The sequence below is a fragment of the Euleptes europaea genome, chromosome 3 (genome assembly GCF_029931775.1).
Source record: "Euleptes europaea isolate rEulEur1 chromosome 3, rEulEur1.hap1, whole genome shotgun sequence".
In the NCBI taxonomy this organism is placed as follows: Eukaryota; Metazoa; Chordata; class Lepidosauria; order Squamata; family Sphaerodactylidae; genus Euleptes; species Euleptes europaea.
In genome coordinates, this window is record NC_079314.1 from 105,367,231 (window position 1) to 105,385,861 (window position 18,631).

Below are 18,631 nucleotides of genomic sequence, written 5' to 3' on the forward strand. Positions count from 1 at the left end.
AGCACACATTGCTAAAAGCTCAGTGTGGCCATAAAGGCACATTCCCCAAAATGTAGCAATGATTCCCACCCCGGAAAGTCTTCAAATCATCTTCAAATTATCTTCAATCGAGTTATCCTGATCTGATTTCTCCCATGCTCCCTTTGCCATGATAGTCATGTGTGTCACAGACATTCTTAGTTTGAAGTCTTGTAGGCAAGATATCCAAAGCTTTCTCTGGGTAGCTTAACAACCCTAGGGATGTCAACATGTTTCCAGCCCCTTCGGTACCAGCTTGTAGCAATTAGCATATCATAGTTCTTATCTCTGTGCCATGAAGAGTTTCACCTGCTGATTTCATTGATTCACTTTGCCGCTAAAGGCATACAAGCAGATGACGGGTCTGTTGGCTGCCCTAGACAACTTCTCTTCCACATTCATAATAAACTTAGGAAGGGGGAAACAACTATTTGATTAACTGGTCAGCAGATATACTAGGGGTTGTCCCTTGATCAGATGACGATTAATGCAGAAGTAACAAATGTGGCCAGACCAGACTCGTCAAAAAAACTGAACCCAAAGGCAGGATGGCCAGATGCAAAAGAAGGCTGCATTCCTCTACATTTAACGGTGATGAAGAATGGGGAATTTTGGCAGGAGGTGTATCTGGTCATGCAGGGGACAGAAAATATATTTATACCCTTCTTTCCCCTCTAACAGGGACCCAAACCAACTTCCAACATTGTTCTCCCCTCCTCCATTTTAAGCTCAGAACAACACTCCTGCGAGACAATGACTGGCCCAAGATCCCCCAGCAAATTTTTTATGGCGAAATGGGGATTCAAACTGGAGTCTTCCAGATCTTATTCTGACACTCTAATCATGGCACCCTGTTGGCTCCTGTTCTGAAACATCCTTTTGTTTGCCGCAGAAGCCTTGTGTATGTCCATGTGGTTTGCATATGGTCCTCTTTATGGAAGGGAGGAAATTAAAGAGTGGAGGCATAGGTGAGGGAGTCTGATGGAAACAGAAAAGGAATTGGTGAAAAGAAACGGGGGGGGGCAGCAATTATGACACTCAGCTAAAGAAAAAGACTGAAGAGCATTAATAATGGAGTTCCTGACATCATAAGTGTGTGTGTGTGTGTGTCTGTGTAGGGATTTGACTAACAAGAACCCATTGTTAGCAAGACTGCCAGAGAAAGATGTGCTTAGCAGCAAACAGATTAAAAGCACAGCATCAAACAACAAAACTTTTGTCCTTTCCTTCCTCTGTTTTCTTCCTTATAAGTTTTCCCCTGCACCCCTTGTCCAGGGATAAAGAACCCTGTTGCTGTGTGCTTTATTTTAGTTAAACACAATCCAAGAGCAACTTGTGTGATATCTTTTATTTAAAATGACCAAATATTAGAGTGCCAGAGCTCTGGCCCAGGATGGCTTTTTTAAAAAGGGGGAGTGGGGGGGGGGGAAGAGAAAAACAGGTGTTTCAGGCTAATATGGAAAAGCCTCTTGTCTTGAGCAGAATGTGTTGCAAACTTAATTAGATAAGGTAGCGTTGGGTGTAAGTGATTTCAAATTGCAGCAAAGCCTTCTGGGATGAAGAAGGGGGGAGGGAAATAGCCATCTCCATTCGAGAATATAAAAGCCGGGCGTTAATAAACGCTCCCCAGCACCAGGTGGAAAGCAGAGGCAAGGAGCAGAGAGAGAGATAAAAAAAATGTGTCAGCTCTTATATGAACAAAAAGGGGAGGTTAATTACAATTAAAAGCACATAAGGTGAAGGAAGAAATCTCAGCATGAACCAGAAAGGCTGATAGAAGCAGCATCCCACTCAGGCACCTGAGGCATTTGGAAATCTAGCCCAAAATGCCCACACCCATGATTCCACAAGAAATATTCACTCCTCAGACAAATACACCACAGGCGTGAATGGGCATGAGGAGTCTGTATGGCATCTGGGCGTCACTCATCCGCTGCTATGAAGAGAGGCAGAAAGCCAGTGAACCCGGTGCCTTTGCCATTTTAACACCATAACTTGGAGGTGCCATTGAAAACACACAATTGTAATCTAGGGAAAGGCTCGTTCTGTAGATTGCATGCATTTTACATGAAAGTGCGTGCCTGCTCCCTTTTTTTGCTTTGTTGCTGCTTCCTTGCAGGCACGCTGGCCCTAAGACAATAGAATTGATTGTTCAAAGATTACTCACCAGTTTATTAGTCTATCAATAAGTCATAACAGTAATAAAAAATTTGTGAGCTCTTCTCAGTTGGGTGAAGCCCCTTTGTTTTCATGAGCCTGCAGAAAAAAACTATAACTGGGTTGCTTTTACTTTTAGAGGTAATAAATAATAATGGTACTTAGCATTTATACAGTGCATTTGGTGTTCACAATGCAAATATACTTAATCCTGTTATAATCTTCACAGCATCCCTGTAAGGTGGGCTAGTATTAGCTCCATATTACAGATGGAAGACTGAGGAGGAGAGACAGTAACTTTCCTAAGGACACTCATTGATTGATTATTTACTTCATTTATATCCTGACTTTCTCCCCATTGGGGAGTCAAAGCAGCTTACATTGTTCTCCTCCTCTCCATTTATCCTCACCACAACTCTGTGAGAAAGTTTAGGCTGAGTGTGTGTGTCTGGGAAGAGTGGGGTTTGGGGAGGGGAGGGACCTCAACAGGGTATAGATTCCACCCTCCAAAAGCAGCCATTTTCTTCAGGGGAGCTGATCTTTGCCATCTGGAGATCAGTTCTAATTCCATGAGATCTCCAGGTCCCACTTACAGGTTGCAATCCTGAATGGGGGAGTGATCCTTGATCTGACCATTGGTTTACAAGGATCTCCCAGATTTCATCACTGAAATGCTAGCAGGAATAAGTCACTGCCCTTCTTGCAAAGAGGAATGAATAGCTGCTAACACTTTACTTTCCCCCCTTCTCCTGACAATCAAACAGACATTTAAGGATCTGACTTGTGTGGTATGGCAAAGTACAAATGGTAGCAGTGTAGGCTGGGGCTAGTAATGATGTTGTAAATGGTCCTTGTAGCAGGCTGGTGAAAAGAGGTAGCAAACACTTTATAAAACATCCCCAGCTTCCTCATTTTGCCCTCCTTCTATGTGGGGGAGGAAAAGGGGGGGAACTTCCCCTTTCATTCATAAATTCCTTTGTAATCAACATCCTGTTAACACATCCTGATGATCTGTGCAAGTGACAGAGGCTTGTATTTTTTCAGTGTCACACCAAGAACAACCTTGGGGCAAGAATCCTACGCATAATTACTTGAGAGTAGGTCCCATTGAATTTGTGCATGTTTCCTCAGAATGTGCATAGTTTGAAGTCTTTTAGTTTCATACAAGCTACTCACATCTAAAATGGAAAAAAAAAACATAGGTCTTCCCTGAGAATATAAGGGAAGTAAATCTGTCTTTTGGATTTGCAAATGTTGGCAGATTAGAGTCTTGATTTAGAAGAGCCATGACCCAATCAATTACAGTGGTATATAATTTCATGGTTAAAGTGGTGGGTGCCTGAAAATAAATAGGAGGCACACAGAACTCATTTTTGGACTGCAGGTACTTTCAAGCCTATTTCACACATTACTCACAGGCAAACCTGAGTTTGCCACACTTATGTTTTTTGTGTGTAATAAAGTATTTTAATAGGATTTTAAAAAACTGCTTACGAAGACTTGCACAGTGGCCCTGGAAACTCTTGAGTGAAATGAAACCTGGAGGAGGAAGATGCTTGAGACATACCAGCACTAGAAACTATTTATGGATTTGAGCTGCAGAGGACCATTCCAATAGCCTTCAAAGGCCTGCAGTGTTTATTTTATAAAATATCCACCAAGAATTTAAAAAAGGGGGAGGAATATAAGAAAATCCTGTCACACAGATTCTTTTGATGCAACTAAGGGGAAAAAACCCTACATATCATATTGCTTTCAAATAATATCTCCCTCCCACCACCCTAACAGCACACTTACTTGGCACAACTATTGGCAAATTCATATATGCCACTTAAAGTGCTTTTGAGCTCTTCTTTTGTATTTAGTATGCTGTGAAACTCAGAAAGACAGTTTAAAATATGTTTGAACCAGATTTTGAATGGATGGATGGTCATGTGGGGAGTTTGATTTACAATCCTTTTCAACCTTCCTGTGCCTTTACAATGCATGTGTGATTATGGTCTTGGACCCCTTGAACTTTAGGGGAGCCCTTTCAGAGTAAACATACTCATGATCCAGGTGTAACACTGCAATCCTGTGCAAGATTATTTAGAAAGTAAGTCCCATTAAGTCTGCCTGGAGTCTTTGTGAGGCGGGTGGACTATAAATTATATAATAAACTATAGATTATATAAGAAATAGAAAGAAAATTCCAACAACACATGCGTAGAATTAGGGTATATTCCATGGCAGTCAGGATGCAACATTTTAATTTATTTCCCCCCCCCTTCCCACACACACACCTTTCTTTCCAGCTAAAGTGGCTTACATCATTCCTAGGGTTGCCAACCTCCAAGTACTAGCTGGAGATCTCTTACTGGAGATCTCCTGCTACTACCTGGAGGTTGGCAACCCTAGCTGGCAACCTTAGGGGTTCCTCTGGTGGGTGGCTACACGGGCTTGGATCCTGCTGAATATTTCTGCTGACAGAAGGGGTGGTTGTTGTTTTTTGCTGATTCCACCCTCCTGCTGTAGAACTCTGACTCCTCTCTTACATTTTTCCTGGGGAATCCCCCCCTGGGCGCAGCATTTCAAGGGCCATTTGGGGCTGCTGAGTGAGGAGGAGGCAAGAAAGTTATGCGCCACCAACAAAAACACTTCTGTCAGCAGTTTTGTTCAGGGGGATCAGAGCCATAATTGTGCACCAGTTTTTTTTCATAATTTGTGCGCTGTGCCTGCTTAGACGTATTTGTATGTCCAGTAGGGCTCACTCCCTGTGCACACGAGAGCAGGCTGAAGACTTAACTGGTCACTGCTTTAGGGCTGGGGTAGGATAAAAAAATTTTTTTCTTAATTCAAATTGGCTATTGATTCTGATGAGTTCACAATTCATGGTGTAGCACCATGACTTCATTAGGGAAGTCTGCGTTTGTGGCCACCACTGGCTGGATACTTCTTGACCCATCTTCCTTTCTGTTTGACTGTACCTGTTCCTCTGTGATCTGGTTGATTAATCAGAGGCTCAAGGACACCCAGCAGGCTTCATGTGGAGGAGTGGGGAATCAAACCCAGTTCTCCAGATTAGAGTCCGCCACTCTTAACCACTACCCCACACTGGTTAATTAGGCACCACTAAACCATGCCTCAGTTCAGACATTATGAAAAACCATGGCTTATTTTAACTATGCCAAGCTTGGGAAACAAGGATTAAGCTCATAGATGACAATTCATATCTCGTTTTGACTCAACAGACACAATTAAATGAAACTACGTAGCATCACTGGTGAACAAACCTAGATTAAACTAGGATTAAAACAGGATGTCTGCATTCATATATCATTCAATACCAGTTAACTCTAGTTTATAACCCAGCTTCAGATCCGGGTTTGATGGACCCTAATTAACCATAGTGGCCCACATTCAGACAATCACACTGATCATAGTTTAACTATGCTCTTTAATAGATATGAGGCCACTGAATGAGATCATCTGGGTTTGGGTGTCATCAATATGCAGATAACACCCAACTCTATATGTTAATGTCCGACTCTACAGATACAGCCATTCTGGTTCTAAACTGGCTAAGGAAGAACAAGCTGAAGTTCAGTCTAGCTATTAAGAAGAAGATAAATAATCCAAATACACCTGTATAAAAATTATACTCTAATTTAGCTTTAAAACTAATTAAGAGTTTTGTTTTTGCCATTATGACTTTGCAGGGAGCCTATTCTGCCATGTTATTGCAGAACTGGTAAGTGACTGATAAGCATTTCCTTTCTTATTAATAGCCTGTTTTTATTGTCAATACATCAGTCATGGACAAAATGTTCCAATTGGCAGACATATAAAGAAGAATCAGTCAGGCTTACATGTATGCATAATCCATAATGCACCCTCAAAGTTATTAGTATTCTATTGATGCGCACAGAGCGAATCCAGATTTCATTATGCTAGGTGTAACACACAATTTCCTGATTTAAAGCATGCTGCTTTGATGAAGTATTAACATACACTGCATAGCTGCTTAATATAATGCTGAGTTGTTTAGACATATCTGAAAGAAGAACTCTTTTCAGTAGGCTAGCTATAGAACACCTAAAACAACAGACATCTCTGCTTATTCATGAAAGTCCTGTGGTTTCCTTGACTTTACTGGATTGCTCTTTTCTTATTGCAAAAGAAAAGAAAAGTTGGTTTTTATACCACACTTATATCTGCTGTAAGGAGTCTCGAAGTGGTTTACAATCGCCTTCCATCCCCGCCCCCAACAACCGGCACCATGTGAGGTAGGTGGGGCTGAGAGAGTTTGGAGACAACTGTGACTAGTCCAAGGTCACCCAGCAGGCTGCATGTGGAAGAGTGGAGAATCAAACCTGGTTCTCCAGTTTAGAGTCCCACTGCTCATGTGGAGGAGCGGGGAATCAAATCCGGTTCTCCAGATTAGAGTCCACCGCTCTTACTACACCATGAAAAGGTACTTCCCATAGATGTACATTGCACAGGGTACTGAAACTCTGTTCTCACTCCCATTCAGTGTTCTAGATACACGTGTCTGAGGTAACAATACTGTTAATACTAATTGCTCTTTAACTGTGGCCTGTTGTATCATTTAGCAATAAAGTCTGAAATATCTATTCAGTTCATCTCAGAATCTACTGTCATGGATTCTTATACTAAATATTTGATACCCTGAAATCAACCCATAACGAAGAGGACTGTCTAATAGCTAAGTAGGTTAAAAGTTTATTAACTATTCAGCACCACAATCTGTACTCAAATAATACAGACAAGAAGCTCCCAATAAAACGACGAATTAGCAAATACTTTTAAAACGCTGCATTCATATAAATTGCTTCCACTGATTCTCGTTAAGGTCTTGTGAAGCTTACCAGCTGCTAATTCCAAACGCAGCCACTTTCCTAGTGACAGTTTCTTTGATGCATTCTAACAGAAAACCCTTCTCCAGTATCGTTGCCAATAGCTGTGTTTCAGCAAGAACTGGAACCATCTCTGCCCTTTTCCGAAGTTTTCCAGATGACATTTGAAGAAATAATTGGTGGCCAGCTTCAATTTCCTCAGAGCCTCTGTGCAAATTCTGTTCTCATACTTCAGAAGGTAATCTGTGCTAGTTTGTCCAAAGAGTTCTTTGACACTCTAAAGACCTAACAGTTTATTATGGCACAAACTTCTGTGGACTGAAGCTCATTTCATCAGGCACCTGAAGCATTATTCTCAGTAGACAGACATATGTACACATGTGAACTAAGAAAAACATTGTAAACAGTGGGACTCAAAAGCAATATAACACCATTTGTCATACTGAGCCAGTGTGGTATAGTGGTTACAGCATTGGACTCAGGTTCAAATCCTCATGTTTTTAATGTGATATCTATTGGTGTACAATTGTTATGTATTTTATCTGCCCTGAGCCCACCTTGGTGGGGGAGGGTGGAATATAAATTATGATGATGATGATGATGAAATGGAGGAGCGGAGAAGGGTATGAGCTGATTTGTGTGCCCATGGAGGAGAAAGGAGAGGTATAAATGAAGTAAATAAATAAATACTGAACATCACACTACCTCCCTTCAAGAAGGCTGATTGAAAATTACATATTAACAAGTCACTTAAAGCATATTGAAGCAAGACCAATTAATATCAAACTACTAAAAAAGTAGAAATAGATCAAATATAATGTGGAGGGCATCTAACCACATGGACGGTAACCCCCTTTGATATGAAACTAAATGTCTTTTATATTACTAGTGATATTATGGTAGAGACTTTGATAAAATATCCCAAGTGATGTGCCACTATGACTGGAATGCTCATTTGGTGGGTTTCTATGAGATATCCAAATTATATCTGATCCTGAAGTTCATATAGTATACTAGATGTCTTGATGATTACACATTTTGTCCACTATAAAGGCAGTGGAGGATATTACATAATGTGTAGGATATTGCACATGTAGGGTATTGTGTAGGATATTGCATTAATTCCTTCTGTAGTTTATCACGAGTGATGATGGCACAGCTACCCATGTCCCTGTATCTACAAGCAACAGGAAGCTGCTGGCAACTATAGCTGTATATACACAAGCACTACATGTGGGAGTCATGCAGACTTAAGACTTTTGTCCAGGGTTAAATGAACCTTAAGAAGTGTAGCTATAAGCTGTTGCCTTGGAACTGCAAGGGCTCGTTGACAACATGTGAGCTGAAGTAAGCCAAAAAACAATGGAAAGCAAACTAAAGAACAGCATTGCTAAACTGCTTGTTTGCTTTTGCAACCAATTTGATGCAAAAAGGAAGAGTGCTGAAGGTCTGAAAGTGCAAAGGACTGTAGTCTCCTGTTGACTCACCCGTGTGGTCTGTCACCTTGTAAATCACAATGGCTTCCCTCAAGTCAATTATACAAGTTCCGTGGATTTTAACAAGCTAGAATTTCAGCAAGTGCATTTAGTTGTGACACACTGTTTGATACCAGAGCATCTCGAAGCATTTTTCTCCCTTCCCCTGCAATTTCAATGGCCATTTATGCATGGGAGGATTTGCCGCTTTCTAGATGCACATTTCCCCCAACCGAATTCTCAAAACTCTGCAGGGGGGCTTTTTTTGTTTGAGTTTTGAGAATTTGGATGGGGGAAATGTGCATCTAGTCTAGAGAGTGGCAAATCCAAGGCAAAACCTCCCATGCATACATGGCCAATGCTCGCTGGGTCCTTTCCCCCAACATCAGCTTTTGGTTTCACACAAAGCCGTTTCTTCTTCGCACAAGATTCGTGTTTGGTGTTGTTTTTTTGCAGACACGCGGTGCAATTGGCAGTTACAAAAAAATAAACGTGGAAACGTGCGATCGATTATAATGCGATGTCCAATTGCACGCACTTCTGGCAGCCGTCTACGAAGCTGCAGAAACATGTCACGGGATCGAAGGCAGTTATGGCTGCTGAGGAACACACTTGCGATCGTGGCATACTCGAGAGAGGGATGGAGATCTATGTTCAGCCTCGGCTTCTGGGCGATGCCCATTGGGTGAAGAGCGTTCCCACCACGGATTGCTTTAAAAAGTCACTGCAACGTTGTTGGTTTTTGAAAATTAAAGAAGCACAGTTTTCGAACCCTCATCCTAATCTCAAGGTTAAAGAAATGAATGGAGTGGAAAAATAAGAATAGAATGCAAACTGAGAACAAACCTCAGTTTGAAAGGGGGGGAAAAAAAGAACTTTGCGTCCTCCACAATCCGCAACTTATATTGGAAATAAAAAGTAGACGGGTGAAGCATGACGGGAAACTCTTTTTTTTTCTTGCTCCCCACCCCATAAGATAATGGCTCCTTCCCCCGCTGTCTTAATACGCACTCTCACAGGGCGCAGTGAAATGCCGCGAAAGGCGGGGGGGGGGAAGCTTACCAGCCCGTGAAATGAAAACTACAACTCCCATCGCTCCTTTCCCTCCGTCTCGCCCGCAATGCATCATGGGGACAGCAGGCTACGCCGGCGTTGGTCGCTTCAGAGGCAGGCGTGGAAGGAGGCGAGAACGACCTCTCCCAGATAGTTACGAAGGAAGGCGGCGGGTGTTGACGCAGGCGCGGTGGAGCGGGGACGGGGGGGGGAAAGGGGGGCGTGGTCTCCGAGGTTGTCTCTTCTCTCTTGTGTCTGCGAGTGCGAGCGTGTCGGCTTCAGTCGCCATTTGGCGCGGACAGTTCCCCTCCACCCCCCACCCTCGGGCTGGGAAAGGCGGCAGCGGGCGGCCCATCCCCCACTTCCCCTCAGCAGCGGCGGCAGCAGCAGCGGCGGCGGGGAGGGAAGGAGACGGAACAGACCGGCCCGGCCTCCTCCCCCCCCCCACCTTCTCGATTTCCTCCCTCCCCCTCCCGCCTTCGGCCCCTCGTCCCTCCCTCCCTGCCTCTCACGCCAGTCATTCCCGGAGCGTGAGGCGGCCGCCGCCTCCTCCTCAGAGCGAGGCGAGGCGGCTTGGCGTGAGGGGGGAGAGCGACGGGAAAGGGTCGGCCGGGTTTCGTCGCCGTCGAGCGCAGCAACCGCCGCCACGACGGGCCCGGACGGACTGACTGACTGACTGAGGCAAGCGGAGGGGGGAGGGGAGGGGAGAGCGCGCGCGCGGCCCCGCCGGGCCTGCCCCAGCCTCGCGGGCCCCCCTCCGCCGCGCCCCCAACCCCGCCTGCCGGGGGCCCGCCTCAGGCTCTCGTCCTCCCCGCCCGCCCGCCTCCCCCCCGTCTCTCCTCCCTTCCCCCCATCTTCGCTCCATGTCGGCCCCGCCGCCCGGCCCCTCGCCGTCACCGCAGGATGGATGCGGACGCTGACCGGGGAGCCACCCCGCCGCCGGCCCAGCCCGCTCGACTGCGGCAGCAGCGGCGGCCTCGCCACCACCTCCTGGCTGTGAGGGGCCTCCGAGGGCCTCCTCTGCAGCGCCCGCCGCAGCTCCCCTCCGCCGCGCATTGAGCGCTGCTGCCGCCGCCGCCGCCGCCGCCGGGACTCTTGCTGTCGCTTCTGCCGCTCTTCGGCACCATGTCGGGGGAGAGCAGCGGCGCGGCGGGGGCGACCACCCCTCGCTTCCTGGTCCCGCCCCCGCCCAAGAACAGCTCCAGCTCGGACAGCTCCGTGGGCGAGAAGCTGGGGGTCGCTGCAGCCGCCGCCGCCGCCGCGGGCCCGGATCCCGAAGGCCCGGAAGGCGGCGGGGCCCGCAGCGAGGAATACCTCCGACGCCGCCACACCATGGACAAGGACAGCCGCGGCGCCGCCGCCACCGAGCACCGGTTTTTCCGCCGGAGCGTCATTTGCGACTCCAATGCCACCGCTCTGGATCTGCCCAGGCTGCAGCCCGCGGCGCCTCCCCCTGCTGCAGCCGGCCGGGGCAGCATCCCGCCGGTGCTGGGCTCCCCTCCGGAGTCTGTCATCCAGGCCACATGCGCCTCCAGCACCGCCAGCCAAGTGCCCACGCTGCTTCTGCAGCAGCAACCATCTCTGCCTCCTCCTGCGGAGGGGCAATCCGGGCAGGAGCCCCTGGTAGCAAAGGACATCGCCCCACCGCTGGCTAAGGAGGAGGGCTTGGAGGCCACCCCGCTGCCCCCTACCAGCACAGCCGGAAGCACTGTTACTTCTACCCGGGATCTACAAGAGGAACGGAGTCGGCAGCAGGAGGATATTGAGGAGCTGGAGACCAAAGCTGTGGCCTTTTCCCCAGATGGTCGCTTTCTTAAGTTTGATATTGAGATTGGCAGAGGCTCCTTCAAGACTGTCTACAAGGGACTGGACACAGAAACCACAGTGGAAGTTGCTTGGTGCGAGCTGCAGGTAATAGGAAGGTGTTGGCTTGCCTTTCTTGGTTAGGGGGATGGATCACTCCCTTGCTGCCAGGTTGATAGTCCTGAGGAAAGGGCTGCAGTTTCATGTGCCATTCATGAAAGACAGTTAGCCTTGGTACCTTTTAAGTGATGTGTTAGAACAACAACATTTTATAAAGACATTGTAGGGAGCTTTGATTTGTTTAATTCATACTGCCTGACAAAGTAAAATGGAAGCTCTCAAACTGTAGACTTGGATGTAGGTTTTGATAGCTTCCTTTTTCAGGGCTTTGGGCTTCAGTTTAGATCTGCTCATTGTTGAGATGACAGAGGAAAATGGCAAGTTCCATTTTCTAAAATTCTGTTTGAAAATGGCAGAGGAAAAATATTATAGGCAGTATATACAATATGCTGTTGTACTCTATCAGAAAGTCCATTGTATAACATGGCAATGGAATTTTAAAGAAAATTAAATATACAAATATAGGTCCTACAGAAGGCAAAGAGTAATCTTGTAAGATTCCTGGCTATTGTGTAGCCTATAAAATGTAGACTTGTGTTTCATGGCAATGGGGAGTAGCCTTTTCCTTGAACCTGGGAAGGCCTTAGTTTAGCACTAGCTCAGAGTGGAGCAAAAACATTTTTGCTTGCTGCCACAGATTCAGCTACTTGAACTTGTGTGTAAAATACAGCCGTTTCCCTAGAACTTTCTTCTCTTCCCCCAACCAGCCTCACATTTAACATAGCAACCAAGTACTCTTATGCTTCGCTGTGGTAAAAATTAATGCTTGAATGGGAATCTTCTCCAAAATGTGCATTGGAGAATTGTGGCTAATTGCAACTCCCCAGTGAATATCCACTGCATATTTGGAGAAAATGTTTGCATTATGTTTCACAATGGAAAATGCTGATAAACCTGGTTTTCGGTGTTTACTGTGCAGTTGCTTTAATATCAAGACATTCATGTGCATTAAAGTCAAGTAGAAAAGCACATGGGTATTCTTTCAGGTGTTATGTATTTATACTATACTGTGGTGAGTGTGTGAAACAGATGGATACTTAAAGGGGTTCATTCAGCTGTTTAATGATTGCCTCTTCCCTATCATGTCTCTGTGTGTGTATGTGCGCAATTCAAAGAAATTGCACAGATGCCCTTGTAGTGAATGAATTATGCGATTCTTGTAGTCTTTCTTGGGCTAGTAACAGTTCCTTTTGGCTTGCTAGCTTGCATACTGCATCCAGCATCCCAGCTACAAGAAGTACACATAGGTGGATTGACAAACTATTTACAGTTGCCTGCAAGGTTAACTTGCATCCCTAAATAGTTATTCAGAGAAGGCGCCAAGTATACCTGAAGAATGGATCTGAGAAGCAAGTTGCTATATTAAAGCTGAGGTGGTAGATCTTCCAAATTTAGCAGCAAATATACAGTGTAAAAGGTAGTGAAAAACTAGAAGGTGAGATTTTTCCATTGCACCGCTTACTGGATATGTTAAGTCAGAAAATTAATAAAAGCTGTCTTTTAAGATAAAAGCTTGTTAAATATTTCAAATTATCGGTACAGATTCTTCAGTTAGGGTTAGTTTGCTTTCAGGATTAGTATGAACTCCTGATTTGCTATGTATATGTGAACAGCTAAAGAACTTGAACTGTGTGGTAGCTAAGCTTATCACAGACAGTAGTACCTTTTATGGTAGGTAAAATGCGTCCAATACAGCAGGGAGAAAGATAAAGGAGACTGTTAGTACAAGGTTCCCCTATGGTTCTGCTACCATGCACTTTGTGTTAAATTTGTGAATAGGGCCTTAGCTGAAAACTTAATGTTAGTTCAGTTACTCCATGTCAGCTGTTCGGCTAAGTCATCATCAGTAACACTGACCTATGGTAAAACATATGTAGTAGAGAAGTCCTAAGTTTCACTTAGCAGCTTACTTTTTGTGTGACTTAGGAACACACTGTGCCATCTGATATTAGGGTTTGCCTGCACTGGTAACTCGCCTAGTGCTTGCTACACTTCTGCTTTGGCCTTAATCTGTGTTAGAGCTTTTTTTAGATTGAGGAAAAATGCTCTTTGAAGCTGGAATCAAGTGTTCAGACTGACAGCTGCACTGGAACAGCAATTATGCCTGTCGATAACAGTGTAGTTGTGTGTGGGCTGGCTCGGGCACAGAACAGACTGGGGGGTTAGATGGTCAACCAGTCTTTGAATTTGTGCCAAGATGTGTGTGTCCTTGATTATGTTAAGCTAATGGTGAACTTACTTTAGTTACGAACTTGAATGTGACTTTTGAGTTGTGGATGAGGAGTGAATTTTCAAGACACCTCAAATTTGTCATCTTTAGATGCTTCGTTTTTCTTGAACCCAAAGGGTTAGATCCTACAGATGCTCTACTGTGGAAAGAGTGGCAGTCTTGCCTGATACTCCTCTTTGCTGTAGGCTGCCAACCTGCGTGGCTTTTTTTTTGTTTTTTTGCAAGGCATTCCTTTCTTGGGGCTCACAGGACTTCTGAGGGAGGGGAAATGAAATTGAAATGTCCATAGGATGCGACCTCCTAGCACTTATCCTTATTTTGAGTTTTTAATTGATGACCATTTTAATGGTCTTGTGTACATTAATTAGAACAATATATTCTTGCTCATCCTTGGTTCTCTTTATGCAATACCACCTTATATTCAAAGAAGCATAAACAAGTATTCCTGCTCATGCATATTGAAAGGGCACAAAACGACAAGAATTAGTTGATGGGCAGCGCAGTCTGGGATGGGGGGGTAGCTGTGCCGCATCTGGGTACGGCACAGCCATGGTGCAGCCAAGCCCCCTCTTAAGCAGCTTGCTGCGCTGCAGCCAGCAAGTGAACAGGGATGCTCCCCCAACCTCTGTGGAACCACTGTATACAGCATCATGGGCTGTGCCCAGGTTTTTGCTAGCATTAGTTTGCACTGGCAAATGTGGGTGTTCTTGGCCCCGAAAGGGCTCAAGGAGCTGACAAATGCCAGTCCTGCCCCTGGGAACGCCCCTCTTTGGCTCTGGTGCGAGCCCCTACACCAGAGTAGCACTGGTGTGCGCTGCTGTCACAGCTGCACTGGTGCCCATTTGTGACGCTGCCATGCTGTTCCCTGGCGCTGGAGTAAGTGCCATATATACCAGCGCCGGGGTCACGCCACCACATCCCCACCCTCTTTTGAATTGTGCTGTAAGAAATCTTTTATTAGGTATTGCCACAGTAACTGTTTAAAAATGTGATTTTGATAAGTATAGTTTTTGCAGTTCTACATAGGCATCTTCCTATTACTGCATGTTATAGCAGGCTTTTCCGTACCATTTCCAAGAAGTAGCTGGAAGTGGACAATCTCATGAAGCACCTGGTGCCAAAAAAAGTTACATAAAGTATGTTCATTGAACTAAGTACTGTGTTCTTCCAGTTCCTTAAGAGTAAAAGTTCCTTGAAATCTTTTAACAAAATGGAAATTTGAGAATAGACTAGTTTAAAGAAATTAAAATTTTAATTAACAGGAATTCAAAGTACTGTTCTGTATTTTTATGCTGTCATAAGGAGCTGGAAGAATATAGTTCTTGATGAGGTGAAAGTACTTAACTTCAATGAAAGAGCTCACAAGAGGCTATGGGACTGACTACTTGATAATGTATCTAGAACTTGGGTACCATAATGTCTGTCTACATGTTTGTACTAGGAGTTTTTCTATACAGAATGTGGTATGAATAGATGTTTTGCAACTGCTGTTTGGGAAGGCTGTGTAGGCCAGAGAGTATCCTTCACTATTCTCAATTTCAGTAGTGTGTATGGATAGCTGTCAATATTTAGAAAAATAGAGGCTTTTAGAAGCCTAATGGAAATTGCAATAGAATCCGGGTGGAGGAGGCTGAGGGAAATAGGTTCAGAATGTTGCTCAAATGGCTTTGTTTCCAGCATGTGAATAATCTTCCTAAGTTTGAATTCAGCAGTTTGTGCTGCTGGCTTTGCATGCCAAAAACTGCTACTGAGGACCTTAAGTACATTCAAATTCATGCCAATGGAAAAATGCAGGTCATTATTAGACAAAAATTATTGTCTCTGGAATTGGAGCTAATTTTTAAAATGTTTGGCAGTCCCTAGCATAAACTCTTTTTTAGAAATGTAAAGGGAAGAATTGTCCTCTCCGATATTGGAAGTGTTCAGTCTGCATAGCTGTAAATAGCAGCACATTAATCTCTCGTGAGTTTGGTAACTGGTGTTTGGAATGAGCTTTTAACTGCCTTAATAGTTCTAATAGGAAGAAGTCATTTTTTTTGCTTTCAATGCTAGATTTCTCTAGTTCAGAGGAAGTTAAATTGCAATCGGTTATTCATTCATATAAGTAAAGTATTGGGTGTGGCCTGTGAACTCTAGTTAAATCCCTCCTTTTCATTGAGTCAGTTCTGGGTAGAATACAGAAAGGTTTTATGTTGAAAGCACACCTGTGAAGTAATTAGCTATTGTACTGAAAAATCCTCAGGCATTGGAATCACTGCAGAAACTTTTGTTACTCACATGGGAGCAAACCCTTTGTACTCTCAACCAGTGTGTTTCTCATTCTGTTAGTAGAGTCTTCTGTCTACATGTGGCTTTCCTGGAAACCTCAACTACTTTGCAAGGTGACATTTGAAAGTGAATGGCATGTAGGCAATACTTAGCAGTGTTTAAGTTTTCAAGGACTTGACATTCCAAGGTTGCCCTGCCTCTTTATTCACTGCATTTTTATCCTGCACCTCCTCAAAGGAGCTCAGGGTGGCATATATTGGTCTCCACTCCTCCATTTCACCCTCACAACAACCATGTGAGGCAGGCTAGGCTACATGTGTTTGACTGGCCCACAATCACCCAGCAAGCTTCCATGACAGAGTGTGAATTCAAACCTGTGTCTCTCAGATCCTAGTCTGATACTCTACTACATCTGGGCCAGAGGCTCCACTGTGACTTTACAGCAGAATTCTCATTTGCTGCTGAGTGACTGTGAAAGCTTGATGGCAGTAAATTATGTCAGGCCTTACCAAATGTTGCCTTGGTTTCAGGAGCCAGCTTAAAAATTTAAGTGTCAGACTTGTTTTTCAGCCTAAAGTTTTCTGATTGTTGCTACTGCAAGACCTGATCCTAATCTTTTCACACAATTTTATTAAATTTATGACATGTTATAGTGTATGCATAAATACAGGGGTAACTCTTACCATCACAAGAAAAAGCTAACCCTAGCCTAACTTCTCCCCAGTTTCTCATTACTCCATGATATATTGGGAGTCAGTACAGAAGGCAACTGGTTAAGAAATGAATTCACCACCATTGAATGAAGTAAAGTGAACAAGGAAATGACAAGAACTTTATGCACATTTAGTTTTACATTGTGCAGCAAAACATTCTGATGAGCTTAGGGTTGGATGCAGCTAACTTTTTTGCTCAGTCTCTCCGCTTCCCCCTTTGATACAACACCCATTCCACATGGCTTTTGTCCATGCAGGTCCCATGATTCCCAGAGACATTTTGAGGATTGCTAATCGTTGCTAATCATGCAATAACAATCTTAGCACTTAAGGCAGTTTATTAATTATCCTCATATTGCAATTGGGGAGCTGAGTGAGTTCAATACTTAAGTGTCAACAGCTTGCAGAGCAGATGTCACTGTTGTGTCCCTGGTCCAGAGATGTGTGCTGGAACATATCTAATTTCTAAAGAATGTTTAATAAAATTAATAACAGTGGATGCCGTTGACAATGCAATATTAGGCAAGCTTGACAGTATCAAAGTTTTAATATTTTTCAGTTGATTATATCTAACAGTGATGTTGATTTGTAAAGGGCGGGGTATATAATTGCAAACACATACAAATAAAAATCAAATTATGCATTCTCCCTGACTTCATTTGTCCTGCACAGCCAAACTAAAGCTGAAATTCTTACTTAGGTATCTCCTCTCACATGGTGGAAGGAGGTACGTGTTATATTGTCTTGAAAATGTTACAAGTATTATTCCAATATAAATAATTATCTATACCGTGCTTTTTACTGCAGTGGGAACCCAGAGCAGCTTACACATTCATCCTCAACAATTACTGTGTGAAGTAGGTTAGGCTGAGAGTGGCTGGCTCAAGGTCATCCAGCAAGTTTCCATGGCAGGATGAGGAGTTTAACCTGGATCACTTAGATCCTGTTCTAAAATTTGCATCCCTGTACTACATAAAGCTTTGATTTACTGCTCGTGTATTTTAGCTTGCTTTTAATTGTTTTAATGATTTCCCCCCTAGATGTGCTTTTATTTATGTTTTTAATTTGTTAGCCTCCTTGATGGTCCTGATCAGGGCAGAAGTGGGTTATAGATTTTGTAAATATTCAATAAAATGTAATTAGAACATTATTTAACTATATCCTATAGGACAGAAAATACTATGAGTCCTATTAAAAAGCTCAATTGTAGCCTTGTCTAAAGATAGGAAATGCTATGAGCCCTATTAAAACGCTCTGCCTTGTAGCCCTGTCTAAAGTATAGGTGGAATGCTTCCTTACACTTTTGTGTAGGATGGGGGGGATACAGTCGAGGAATAAGATGGTACTGTTGCTGTCTGTACCCCTCTGTAGGATGGGGCTTGCAGCAGCAGCTGGTATGAGGAGCAGAGATTGTGCTTGGTTCATAAAAGAGAGGCGGTCTTTTAGATCAGTCGTCTTTAACCTTTCTAAGTCTGGAACTAATATTTAAACCCCAGGCAGTGGTGTGGAACCCACTGAGTTGCAAGCATGTGACAGGAAGTAATGTGACAGGAAGAGCAGGAGCCAGAATCTCTGAACTTGCCTATGCTAAAAAGAAATGTTTCCATTTCTGAGTGACATTTTCTAACTGCCTGGCTTGCCCCTCCATGTGCTTTCTATGCATATATGCTAGGAAGAGATCTTTCCAAAAGGCAACTTTTTAGGGACTCGCAACCCGGTAAATGGAATTCTATGACTCACACGAGATCATCAATCATGGGCTGATGACTACCACTTTAAGTAAAACATGTAAAATAAAAACCTTGGGTTTCTGTACCCATGTAACACAAGAGCTCTGTGCAGATATCCTATGTGCCTGAGCACTCACTCCGCAGGGAGAGAGTGTGCATGAACATGCTGTCCTTGCCTCCATGTGATTGCTGAGTGGTCTGCAATGGG

General features: G+C 44.1%; 1 protein-coding gene across 3 annotated transcripts in view; it reads left to right on the forward strand.

The window, feature by feature from the left end:
* Positions 1-10,684: 10,684 nt before the first annotated feature.
* WNK1 (WNK lysine deficient protein kinase 1) overlaps positions 10,685-18,631 on the forward strand; it is a 147,047-nt gene continuing 139,100 nt past the window's right edge. The window contains exon 1 of one of the 3 annotated variants that reach the window (XM_056847358.1): positions 10,685-11,470. In XM_056847358.1, coding sequence (XP_056703336.1) covers positions 10,685-11,470 — 786 coding nt within the window. The remainder of the gene's footprint in view (positions 11,471-18,631) is intronic. The other 2 variants (XM_056847360.1, XM_056847359.1) reach the window with 2 other exon arrangements.